Below are 14,160 nucleotides of genomic sequence, written 5' to 3'. Positions count from 1 at the left end.
TATGGTAATTGAATTCAATTTGATGCATATACAAATATATTTGACGCAATGCATGGCAAATATCAAATTCACATAATCAACAATTATGATTATGAGGTATACACAATTTATGTAGAATCTAAAATTTGTAAAATGTAAAGTTGGGTCATGCTTCGTGGTAAATGTTCATGCTATCAAGGCTGCAAAAATATCGAGATAAAAATTGTTGTTTTGAAAGAACTTGATTGCGTGATGATATAGATGAACTAGTTTGATGTAGAAAAATTCTTCAACGTCATATTCCTAAACACAGCGGTAGGAGTGTGTTGATAACGTGTTTTGGTCTATTTTATCTGACAAGGAGAGAGAAGGCTGGCTGCAAGGAGGAGAGAGAGAGATATGTGCTTGTAGAATTGTAAGGGAATGTGTGTATTGTTATCTCTTCTACATTGTGTCTTTATTTATAGTAATAGAAGGAGAGAAGATATTTCTTCTTCCCCAAGGAATACAAGATACAATAAGAAAGGATAACTAGAATCAAATCTAATCTAGGATTTATAAAACATACTTAAATTAAGAATGTTTACAACATTATTTTTAATTTATAACATTTTTAATTTGTAATCATTTTTTAATTTGTACTTATTCTCTTTTTAATCTTAATTTGTACTCATATATTTAATTTCTTTTTTACCATTTTTTTAAACTTTAAACTTTTATTTTTACGCTAATTTTTAAAATCATTTATTGCACCCAATATTTTAAGATTTGATATGTACTCCAAATCAGGCTGCAAGTACATTTTGCGGGTACTTAACATTTTTTCCTTTCGACGTTGAAATTGGTAGATTTTTTTTTTTGAACAAAAATCAGATTGGTACATACTTTTGACACGGATAATGTGTGGGGGTGAGTATTTTTTGATATTGTGAACTATAAAGGGTGAGATTAGTTTTTACATCTTACAAATTGTAAGTTTTAAATAATATCCCATATTTTCAATAAAATAAAAAAGAAGAAAGAATATCCCATAAAATGGGGAGTTATATATTTCCTAAGTTGTTACTTTTATACAAAAATTAACATGGAAATATATGACATTGATATTGATATACTAAGGCATACAAAGTCACTTTCATAAAAAACTAAAAACCAATAAGGTTTCAGTTAAACAACAGTAATAACAAGAAATCTAATCCAAAGTCTCCTCTAATTTAAAATTGAAAATAAGTTAACTTATAAACAAATTATAATATAGTGCCATAGCCGTCTCATACTCATTATTTAGATGAGTTTAATCAAATTAATTTGTTTGTGTGTTTGTGTATATATATCTATTATCATATATAAGTTTATTGGTTATGGTATGTGATGATCTCATCAGTTTTAACATTGTGCTATGAGTCATTTTGACTTGGAATTTCTCAAATTGAGTCATTGTGTATTGTGAGGATCAATTAAACACGCAGCATGCTCATCATATAATACACGTGTACACACACACACACACACACACACACACATTCTGTGATGATGATGATGGATACAGAAGAGCCTGGGACACGGACAGGTTGTTGGATTGTCATATGTGTGCGGAAATTTTAATAAAAAAACTTTCGGTACTGTTCACTTTAATGAAAAATCATGTTTTTACACTAAAAGGTCAATCCTGGTACTATTCACTTTAACATTTATTTTGTCCTTATCGTTAAAACTCAAAATTTTTAAATCTTTCTCATTAGTTTTTCTTATGCTTAATAATGCCTCATGTTTAATATTTAGGTTCCATCTGCTACAATGAAGCCAAAACATCCAGCTTTCGACTAATTAATTTTCAATAATCCACCCAGCTAGCTAATATTGAAGAAACACATTAGAGAATAGAGATACAAGTATAATTTACATTATTTATATGTATAGTTCAGCTTTCAAAGTCACATAAGGAAAAAAGTGCTTGATACAATGGGGAGTCCTACAAGCATATTAAGGCCTCAATAGAGAGGATTAGCATGAATATGACTATTCACGCTATTGATAGATATTTTGAAGGAAAAAATGAACGACAGCTTTCCTATTTAGTCCATTAAAAAAAACCTTTGAGAGCTGCATTAATCAGCATCCAAAGTAATTATAATGGGCAAAATTACCATGAGCACGTCCAAAACGAAATTAAAAACATATTCAACCTCAGTAATTATTTTCTAGTACCCTTAATTAATTGCACACACTAGAGTATAGGTCCCCAATACTCTTTAAGTCGTAGCTCGAAGGAGAGGTGAGTGAGGCATTGGTGAATGAGGAGACATCATACGTGGTGACATAACACTAACACCTTCCTGCTCAAACCTTCTGGATGATGATGAAAAGCTCAGCCTTAGATTGCTCTGCCAACGCTTCTTAGGACTTTTCACTTGTGCTTGTTCTTGAGCTTTCTTTCCTTGCCCTACAAATGCCCTAATCCTTTTGAGTGCAACTTCCACTGTGTCATCATCCATGTTGGCGAAGCAAACCCTAAACCAACCAGGCTCGACGCATTTAAACGAAGAGCCCGGAGAAACGTTGAGCTTCACTTCATTAACGATTACACGCCACAACACCATTTCGCCATCAAACGTTTGATCTTTCAATAGCCTCCTTAAGTCCATCCAACAGAAAAGGCCGGCATTGCTCTTCAAGCAGTTGATTCCCACTTCCTCAAGCCCATCAGTGAAGACCCCGTGCCTCTTTGCGAGCCTTTTTGCGCTTGTGGTGAGGAACTTCTCGACAAAATCTTCGTCCGAAAGCATGGACGCAAGCATGTGCTGAGTTTGGGATGAGACCAGCCCAAAACTTGACATTTTTCGGCCAATGTTCACCACGTCATCGTTGTAGGAGTAAACGATGCCGACTCTCAGTCCCGGGAACCCCATGTCCTTGGACAAACTGTAGACAATGTGGATTAGGTTGGGGTTGCAATTCATGTTTTGTATAACCTCGGTGATGCATGTGAATTTTGGGGAGCTGAAGACTGTGGCTGCATAGATTTCATCACAAACCAAGTGAATGTTCTTTTGGTTTATAAATGTGACAAGGCTTTCAAGTGTGTCTTTGTCTAGGGTTGTGCCTAATGGATTTGATGGGTTTGTTATGATCAAGCCCTTGACATTGATGTTGTTGTTTTGGGCTTTTTCATAAGCTGCTTCCAGTGCTTCCTTGGTTATTTTGAAATTGTTGGAGCTATCACAATCGACCGGGACAATTTGGACTCCAGTTCTCCATCCGAGGTCTCGGTAAAATCTGCAATTAGACATATCAAATCTTAATTAATTATTAATGAAACTATTCAATCCATATATTAAGCTTCTAAATTAGCTTGGTGACTTGTAACTAGCAATTTCTTCATAATTTGTACATATGGATATATGAAAATGAGACTAGCCCACTGAGCATATCAAGTTTGGTAAGCACTATATGAGAACGGAAATTGAAGCTAATTAGAGAATTTTAACATCACGGTATAAAGATTAAGACTTTAAACAATTAAATCTTACAAGGAAACGAAGTTGGAGTTTTGCCTAAACATCCAGTTGTAACTACACAGACTAATCTGATTTGAATTATCATCCAATGTGAATGTATGGTTGAGGATTGATGCGTATGGCTTGATCTTATAGTAAATTTCAACTATGGAGTTAAAAGTCTTAACTAGTTCTTATGATATACATTAACAATACTGTATGTGATCGTTAGGGCTAAGTATAGAATGATGAGTAAGTGTGGGTGAGATTCAAAATTAGAAACCTTTCTATAAATATAAAAGAAAAGTATGTGATCTCAACCGAATTTATTGAACTATAATCCTTATTTATACTTGATTATGACTCTAAACACGCATTTCAGATATGAAAAATTCTGTGACCAAAACATTATTTAAAAAAGTAAAGAAAATATTACAACTCTCTCTATCTCAGTTGGACCAAATCTGTTGACCTTCAATAAAAACCCAAATATATTTATCTTAAGGATTTCAAAACCCCTATGGTCAAGTCCATGACTTGGACTCCACAAGTTTCTTTCTACCAAATTCTTAAACCTACTAAGTGTACAAATTAAAACACGCGTAGTCAACCAAACGCTTGAAAATAAAAACGGTGCTAATTGGGGAATTAAGTACTCAACCATTCGGCACGGTAAATAATTAATTGGCAACGTACGTACGTAAACGTAAACAATTAAAAAACAATATGTGAAATGAAAGACATAGAAGAAGCATCACGTACGCTGGATAGTACGGTGAGGGGATAAGGAAAGCATCGCCGCGGTCGGCCAAACAGAACATGACCAGCTCATTTGCTCCGGTGGCTCCTCCACTCATAACTACGCGATGAGGATCAAATGTGACTCTACCACCTCTTGCTTTCGACATGAACGTAGCAATGGCCTGAAAAATAATTAAGATCATGCAAGTTGATTATAATGGCAATTACTGAATAATTGATTTCCATGGACCATGCCATGTATGCATATGTGTATGTTTACCTGTCTGAACTCTGGTAAGCCATGATAGTCTTGAAAATTGGCCACGTTTCTGAACTTCTCAATTCCTTCAGCAGTGCAAATAGAGGCTTTGGGATTTTTCCTAATCCACTCTTCAACCAAGTCGAAGGAAAGCTGAAACAGACAAAGTAAAACCATGCATTTTGTTAGCTTAATTTCTTTGTAACTCCAACGTAATTATGTATAATACAACATAGTCACTGTTGAGGCTTGCAGCTCAAGTGGTAGTGAATATTTTGTCCGACTTCAAAATCCCTCGCCCCCTTAACCACCTTATAACTGAAAAAAACTAAACGGGAAGAAGCAAAATAACGTAGTGCAAACCTGATTTTCTGCCAGACCCATCTGGATAACTCCTTCAGGATTTTCAGTTAGGTGAAATGGGTTTTGATTGTACTTATTCCATCCGTCGAAGTACGGCGAGTTCTCACCATGTTTTTCATTGGTTGCAATCTTGGATAGCAGTAAGCGATTCTCACTTGCAGATGAGGCCATTTTCTTGGTTCCAAAGAACACACACAAGCTATATAGCTGGAGGGAATGATTATACTACTGGAAGTCTGGAACGACAGTAGTGCTTATGTTTTTTAAACAATGAAGTGTGAAGCAAAGGGTAAGGCAATTGTAGATTTATAGGCAGTAGAAGATTAAATGGCAAGCTGCACAGGAAGCAAAATTTGATTGAAAAGTCCACTTCAAAATTCAAATGTAGAAAAACCGACCCATAAGAAAGGAAATAACATAATTTAATTGTGCCAGTGTTGGTCAATGAATCGTAATTGCTTGCGTGTTGGACATCATACCGAACCATCAAGCATGTAAAAACTTGCACAGCCACGTGTACACCGGCAGCGTACCTCTTGGTGGTCCTCATACATCACCTTTCATGAAACATTCCTATAACTCATCAATTTTTTCTCAATTGACATGCCACATGGTAATATTGTAACAAATAATGTTAAGGAGAGTAAATTTATAGTCAAAATTTTATAAACTAAATGACATGAAAGTTAATGAGTGGATTATTACTTAATCGTTGATAAACATACTCATTTCCGATTAGTGATACATCATTTGGTTTGCAAATTTTATTTACAAATTGAATCTCCATAGCATTTCTCTATCGTCACACAACAATATATCATTTAATCAAATAAGGGCTTATCTCAACTTCATTTGTTTCTAATAAATAAAATACTAACATGTACACAGACACATCATTGACGGTTCTTTTTATGTATATAAAAAGTTGTTTTTTCATTTTTCTATTAGTTAGGTATTTGCTTTTGTGTTAATTTTTTCTGCAATGGACGTGTTATGTTTCTAGGAATGAAGCTTCCCCGAAGCACCATGAAAGAAAGAATGAAGATTTTGGTGCTGACTGAAAGCATATAGTTAGAAGTTAGAACTTTGGAATTTGGTCGGTTTTGGACTTGTGCACCAAGAGTAGTAAATGCACAAGACTCACACATTATTAGGACTTCAAATCTAAAGGGTATTACTATTTCCTTGAGGTTTCCTTTTCCTCCACGGTTGCTTTGTGAGATACTAACTTGGTCTCCACGTTAATGTGCTCCATGGCATTACTTTGCCATCTTTTCTAAAATTACTAATTAAATCCCTCGTGTGCTCAAATGGGAATGCACTTAAATACCTCATAAATAGTTGGAAAACCGACTTATATCATGATCCTGCCAAAAATAGCTGATGAGAAGTGAGGGCATCTCAGAAAATGTACTTTCCGGCCCCCTAACCTTTTGTTGTAATATTTCACGCGGTGGTCTCTGGTAGTACCGAAAAGCCAAGCAAATCAAAAAGGTGGTTTGTGGACTGTGGGAGGGTGGAGAAGGTTGCTTCTTATTACTCTATAAGGGTGGTACAAATTTCAAATTTTAGATTTAAAAGATAAAACATACGCCCCGGAAGTGGTATAGCACCAACTAAAGGCGATGATTGTGTATTTTGACTTTAGCGCATACACTCACTTGTATTAGTCATTGATTTGAAGCATCCCTTTCACATTTGCTGACGTATGTATTGGTTTGCATGACTGTATGTATTTGTTTCACTTGAGATATTACTAATTTTCATTGTTATACTTATGTATTGGTTTGCTGTATAATAGTATAATTGCAACTTTTTATGTTACTTAACTACCTTTCGAATCATTCACTCAAATCATTTCCGTATCACACTTTTAAACATTATGTTACATTATATTTCTGAGACTATCGAAATGTATACATTCAAATATGAGTTTATGTAATCAACGATGAAATAAGATACAACATATAATTGAATGGTTTTACTACAAATTGCATCAAAAGTTTTTATTATAAAATCTAATCACACACCTGCTGTACCCACACCTCTTTAATAAGACCATTTATCCGTTTTGTAATTCCATTACACTATGTTTGGATGAGGGAAATAAACTTAGAATTTGAATAAAATTATGAATTTATAAATTGACATACACCAATTTCCTTGTTTGAATTCATAAACATAGAAATTTAGAATTTCCACATGGAAAAAAAAATTTGGAATTTGGGACCTTCAATTCCCAAGTTTAAATTTCATGTAAATAGGTGACATTTTCCAATTTCTATGATTGAGAGTTTAAAAATAACAAATTTCGTATTCAATTCCATTGTTCTTATAGGTTAACCAAACAAGAAAATTCACAAATTTTAGAAAATAAATCTCGTCATTTCAATTTCCTTCATTCTAAATTTTTTTAGTAATCTTAAATTTCTTCATCCAAACATAGTGTTAGAAAAACCAAAATTCATTTTAATACTCTAAGACTATGTTTGAACGAAGGAAATAAACTTGAAATTTTGATAAAAGTCAAAATTTATAAATTGACATGCACTGATTCATTTGTTTGGATTCATAAACATAAAAATTTATGTGAGTGTAGTCAATTTGGATTTCATAGGATTTTAATAGATTTTGTTAAAGAACAGATTTTAAAGGATTTTAATAGATTCTAAAATTAAATATGGATTTTGAAAGATTTATATGAATTTCCATTATAGATTTCTATGGATTGTATGAACTTCTTTCATGGATTTCTTAGATTTGTGTGGACTTTTTTCATGGATTTTTATCAAAGTTAGAAGTGGCTAATATATTCTTCCCCAATTTTTATCGAATCACATCTCATAACATATTGACCCAAAGCCTTAGTATCATCAAATTCATGTCAAAAATTGCCACAACATTACATAAAGTTATACGAAAAGCAATTAAAACCAAAAGAAACTTCATTAGACGAAAGCGGAGGAAAAAAAATCAGCCAATTCGTCAGATACTTCTTTGAGGCATTTAAACAAATAGCTTGTAGGACAAAATTGCATAACCCTAGTTCACCAAACCAGTAAAGGGAATTCTGGTCAAACAATTTCTTTCCACTTTCTGATTAAACAAAAACAAACCCAATTGCTATTTTCACGTATTGAATCTAAATCAAAACGAAAAATGCCAAATTTTTTCAATTGCATTCATCTAACCCACCAAAAAATTGTTACAGTTTTGATTATTTAAATTCTTTTCGACACCCCAAAAAAATTTGCAAATGAGAAGTGGATTAAGAAGATCACGAATTATAAAGCAAAACAACATAAAGATAAAAACATAAGGATACAACTGTTACTCATCTTCCCAAAGGAACAAACCAAATGTAGAAAAAAATACAACAAAAATGCGAAATGCAAATTTAGTGGGGAATGCTTGGAACTCATGCTAGGACAATTCATCTTCTATGGTTTGGAGTGAAAAGAAATCAGAAGGGGCAGGGTTGGATTGTTGATGACATTTGGTATTTATACCACCAACCCTTAAATTCATCAAAATCTTGCATCCATCAAAATCCCAGCAAATCTTGGACATTCATACTACACATAGATTTGTATGGACTTTTTAAAATTTTAATTGACTACCTATGGATTTAGATGTATTCTTTAAATCCTCTCAAATCATGATTTGACTACACCCTAATTTTAAAATATTTTAAATACCACCTTCAAACTCCTAATTGACTACACTCGGATTTTAAAGTCTATTAAAATATCATCAAATCCAAATTTGACTACACCCGCCTTTAGACTTTCAACATGGAAAAAAAAAACTTGGAATTTGGGACCTCCAATTTCCAAGTTTATATTCCATGTAAATAGATGTCATTTTCAAGTTTCTATGAGTGGGAGTTTAAAAATAACAAATTACGTATTGAATTTTCATTGTTCTTTTAAGTTAGTCAAGCAAGAAATTCACCAATTCTACAAAATAAAATTCCGTCAGTTCAATTTCTGTCATTTTAAAATTCTTTAGTAATTTTAAATTTTCTCATCCAAACAGAATGTAATTGTACTATAACTAATGAAGTTTAAGAATCTTAATTCGATTCTAATTAGCGGTCTAACCTGCATTGATCAGATTATGATAATCTCTACTGAGCTCCCTAACTAAACTTCAAGAAGGTCAAAAAAATCAACTTAAACATGCTCATTATCCTTTTATACTTGAGATATGGAATCCTCTAAAGCTCCTAAGAGAGAAGATGACTCCTAGTGTCTCTAGTTTTTATAATTAATGGCGATTGTTTATTAATATTTTAAACAACTATATTCAAATTATATTAGCTTATAGTCATTATAACTCTCTAAAGTACGAAGTATGATTACTGTAAAAAAATTAGAGAGCTCTTAAAATTAATTTTTGACATTTTTAGCTTTAGCTCTAAGATAGAAAATATAATTAGAGATGCTATAAGTGTTCATACATTTAAGAGATGTCCATTATGGTAGGAAAGTATCCACTTACCAACATACTTCAATAATATTTTTCCCTAGAATCAGCAGCAAAGAAAGTCGAAGTTCTAGTATATAATTAAATGGTAATATGGGAGTAGTTCAACTACTATAAGCACATGAAATATCTCCATCATTTTCCCGATGTTGGATTCAATCTCAACATGCCTCTTCACATGTGATGAGTTTCAAGCTTAAAACGTAGACAACATAAATCAAACGACAGAGAGCACATGTAGACTTTGGGATTCACATATGGAACAGTCTGATCTAATATCATGAAGAAAGTTGAGATTCCACTATAAAACTAATTGACAAAATTTATGGAGCAGCCCAACTACTTATAAAGACATAAAATTTCTCTTTTTTAATGTGGAATTCAATCTCAACATGCAACAGTCATATTTGGCTGACCACAATAGTGAACTATGGATTTGGATCCCATTCAGATCCAAATTGTGAGGATTGTAGAGATCCTTACATTTTAATCGTTCATCGTACGTTGTGAGACCAAAAATATTTTGATTTTTTTATTTAAAATTAAATATAAATAATGCTTAACAAAAATTGATTATACAATTTACAATGAATGACTAGAATTTGAAGATCCTTATAAAGAAGATCCGGAGAGAATCATCATCCGTGAACTATCTTGTGCATGTTGCTTGCCCTAAGCATGCTGACGAGGCATGTATGCACCAAACAAAATCCTCAGTATGGTGGTACGTGCAAAATAATTATAATTTTTCAAGCACCATTGTTGTGGCGACGGTATTGTTTAATTGTGATTTGACATAAAGAAAGCACAATGTCATGGACCGTGGATAAATTCGGCCATTAAAAGGCAACTAAGTACATGGCATTTCATTAATTAACCTTCCTTATAATGGTTTGAATGGAATCTGGATCCTTGCTAGATTCTTTTGTGAGGATTTTAAAAATTCGTAAATTGTATATATTCATCGTATATTATATAGTCAGAAATTATTTTAAATATTTTTATTTAAAATTAAACACAAACACTATTTGACAAAAATTAATCATACGATGTATGATGAAGAGACATGATTCACGGATTCCCAGAATTTTCACCAAAAGGACCCAGAGTGGATCCTGTTGGGTTTAAATGAGTTAGTAGCAGATTCCAAACATGGGAATACAAGCCAAATGGGTGCACAATGATTAGTTAGGAATTGGATCCCATCCAGATCTACTTTGTGAGGATCCTAGGGATTCTCACATCTTAACTATTCATTGTGTATCGTGCGGTTAGAAATCATTTGACTTTTTTATTTAAAATAAAATACAAGTAGTATCTGACGAAAATTGACCTCACGATGTACGATGAAAGGTTAGGATGTGGGGATTCCTAGGATTCCCAAAAAGTGGATCTGGAGAGGATCCTCTTCTGATTAGTTATACTTAAACTTAAGAATTAAGCTACTTAGTACTACAGTCTAGTGGTATTCCTCTTGACTTGTAATTGTGAAGTTGAACCACATCATTGCTAGCCCATTGTGAGGCTTAGCCTATCCACCCTTTAGTGTAGACAAGGTTCTACAAAACGTTAGGCACTTGTCGGGCGGCGAGCTGGGGCCTAGATCTTAGGCAACTAAGCAGGGGCCTAGGTGAACTAGGCTGTTTTAATTAAGTTTATTATATAACATATAAATAAGTGTCTATTTACACTCTAAAAAATTAAAAATTATACTTATATTGACAATTTGGAAAAGTTAAAACTTAAAACTTAAGGCATCATGGCATTGCCATCATCACAAACTAATGCAGTAAAAATAGGAAAAACCCAAAACCAAAAACCAAAATTGAAAATCACTAATTCATAATCTAGGTTCTTTTTTAGTAGGTTAGAAAACCCTTGAAGTTAATTATAAAAAAAAAAAAATTAAAAACAAAAGAACCGCCTAGCCATCTCCTAGCCCACCTAGTCGTCTGCCTGCCAAGCCCCTACCTGATTATTCTGCCTGTTTTGGCCTAAATCGCATTGGTCCTCCACCACCTAGCACCTAGGTGCCGCCTAAGCTGATTTTTAGAATAGTGAGGTAGATAATATCGTTTGTTAAAAAAAAAAAAAAAAAAAAAAAAAAAACACTTACAAATTAAGATCTTTTTTTTTGGGGGGGGGGGGGGGGGGTTAAAGGGTGGATTTTATTAGATTCTAATGGAAATGTTTACATTGTAAGCCAAAATATTAAAGAGAAATTCATGACCAATGAAGTTCTAAATATGGGAGCTAATAAGGGCGTGCAAAAGAGTCCGGTACCCGCAGGTCAGGATAAGTATAGGGTAGGTCCAAAATTTATACATACAACACGGATCAGGGCGGGGAAAGGATAATTGTGGGACGAAGCGAGTCTAGAGCAGGGGCAACGCGGCCCCGACCCAAAATCATATACCTTTCTTGTATGACCTTGCAAAGTTTTGTTACCATTGATCATCCCTTGGCAAGGCTTTGTAGCATTCAAGATCAGTGGGGCCCTTGCAACAGTTCCATCACCTCAACCAATTAGATCTAAAACCCCTAAAATTTTCAATCCAGTTCAATAAGATTCAGCAATACATTAAGGCCTCATTTGGCAGCTCGGATTGTACTGACTATTTCTGTCGGATAGGATAAATAGTCATCGGATAGTACTGACTAAATTAATCAGGCGTTTGGTGCAGTATTGGACTAATGACCATTATTTATACTGTATTTGGCACTGAACCGGTTTGGTACCGAATCGGATAAGAAAAGGAATCGTTTTTTGTTTGATGAACTTTTCCCTCTTCCCTTCCCAGATTGCCGATCTTCTCCCCAGATTTTCGATCGTCTCCTCCCCTCACTCCCTCTTCCTCCATCACCCCCTCCCCAGATTTCTGGGTTCTAGGGGTGTTTGATTCAGACAAAAAGGGGTTCAGAGGCCCAAAAACAGCTTCGTTTCGAGGATAGAGGTTGACAGAAAGTTGAAACTCTAGAAAATGGTAGAGAATGATCATTCAGGCATAAACGGTATGTGATGAGTGGTCATAATTCGCAAATGAAAATGCGAGAGATGGGTGTCCGCCCCAAAGCCTGTTACGACAATTGTGCAATCCCCTCTTATACCATTTGATCCCCATTCTACTTAAAAAAAAAAAAAATGGCAGAAAGTTGAATTTGATTTTCACCCAGTAAATTACTCACAAGCTTTGAAGCTCTAGAAAATGGCAGAAAGTTGCAGACTTTAAAGCTCTGTTGTGTTAGATAATGGCGGATGAAAAAACCCAGAAATCAGAAATTGCAGAAAAATTCCATGAAACAGAGGGAGGGGCGAAACTGGGAAGAAAAGAAGATGAATGAGAAGATGAACTTGAATTCAGACGAAGAAGAAGATGAATGAAGGAGGGGTGGAACCTGGGAGGACTGACAGTGCGTTCAAAGAGGAATGAGAGAGCGAGCCCGACTAAATTGTCCCATGGTTTTAGACGGGATAAATAGCCGGATGTGAGGGGTATAAGATAAGTGGGCCTGGATTAAATAGTCCGGTGCTTATTTCATACGAAGCTCACCAAACACCTGCTTCGTATTATTAATACTATCCGGTGTGCCAAACGAGGCCTAACAAGCTAGCAAACCCACCACTACCATATCATCTGTGTCAGGCAACTGCAACACCCTGCCCCAAATCGAGCTGTTGTTGCTCAACTCTATCCGTCTCTCTATTTTTCTCTTCGTTAGTTTGTCTCTCTTAGGGCTTGGTTTGGTATATCTGTACTTTGAAAAAAAACTGTTTTTGCTATGCTATGAGAATAAGCTCATTTTTGTTGCTTCACGTGTTCAGCTTTTTTTCATTCAAAACTGTGAAAATAAGCTATTTTTAAGTATTTACTAAACACCTTTTTTATCTCAAATTTTTTTTATACCCATATTTTATAAAAGCACCTCAACACTCAATCCGTTAACTCGAGCTGCTGCTGCTCAAATACTCAGTCAGTTCTTCTTTCTCTCCGTCAGCCTGCGAATCGAAATCAACCACCACTATCCTCTCGTCTCCTCCTCAAATTAAGTTAATTTACTGATGGATTCCTCCTCCTGCTCTAGCTTCGCCATCATTGCCAACAAAAATCTCATTTCATACGATCATATGCGTTTGCCATGTTCAGCTTTATAGCCATAGGAGCCTTCGCTCCCTCGTTTCGTTGATTAAGAGAATGTATAATCTCATGAACCAAAAACATTGTCACGAATTTGCCTGACAGAGAAATGATGATTGCTTTGAACTGATTAATTGAGACATCAATTTCTTCTGTATATTGGTTATTAGTTTTGCAATCACTTTGTAGATGACGTTACACAATGCAATCGGCCGAAGTTGGGACATCTTTCTTGGATTTGAACTTTTGGAATGAGAACTAAATGGGTATGGTTTATTTTCCTGAGGAGTTTCCCTGATTGCCAAAAAGCTTTAACCATTCTTATAATATCACCCCCACCACATCCCAGAATTCATGATACAAACTACTCGAGAATCCATCTGGGCCAAGTGACTGGGACGCCGAAATTGGGAAGGCTGCCCTGCGAATCTCATCGTCCATAGATAGCCGTACCAACTCCTTATTATCGTTCTCCGAGAGCCTTGCTTCTACACAATAAAAAATCTCATGGTTTCTTTGGGGATGGCTTATAGTCAAAGATCCCCAAAATATTGCTCGACAATCGAATTCACTGTTGTTGAAGCCTCATACCAAACACCATTAAGATCATGGTCAAGTGTGGTTAAATCCAAAGAAAGCGTTCCTAATTCCAACCGTAGTTGCTAGTATGGTAGTATTTACTTTCATTCCAATGTTA

General features: G+C 34.7%; 1 protein-coding gene and 1 non-coding gene across 2 annotated transcripts; one reads left to right on the top strand and one right to left on the bottom strand.

The window, feature by feature from the left end:
* Positions 1–1,869: 1,869 nt before the first annotated feature.
* On the bottom strand, positions 1,870–5,102 carry LOC103933174 (1-aminocyclopropane-1-carboxylate synthase 1). The gene is given in 4 exon segments (NM_001302332.1): positions 1,870–3,255; positions 4,239–4,399; positions 4,498–4,629; positions 4,840–5,102. Coding segments are annotated over 4 exon segments (1,488 nt in total). The 5' UTR covers positions 5,011–5,102; the 3' UTR covers positions 1,870–2,231.
* Positions 5,103–12,338: 7,236 nt separating this feature from the next.
* On the top strand, positions 12,339–12,446 carry LOC125469194. Its single transcript, XR_007251541.1, has one exon. It is a non-coding gene; the product is annotated as a small nucleolar RNA Z279/snoR105/snoR108 (small nucleolar RNA).
* The last annotated feature ends 1,714 nt before the right edge of the window (positions 12,447–14,160 follow it).

This window comes from the organism of the source record quoted next, unplaced genomic scaffold, assembly GCF_019419815.1.
Source record: "Pyrus x bretschneideri cultivar Hongxiangsu unplaced genomic scaffold, Pyrus_bretschneideri_v1 Contig40, whole genome shotgun sequence".
Lineage (NCBI taxonomy): Eukaryota > Viridiplantae > Streptophyta > Magnoliopsida > Rosales > Rosaceae > Pyrus > Pyrus x bretschneideri.
The sequence above is the reverse complement of the archived record's forward strand: the minus strand, read 5'-3'. Positions and strand labels throughout refer to the sequence as shown.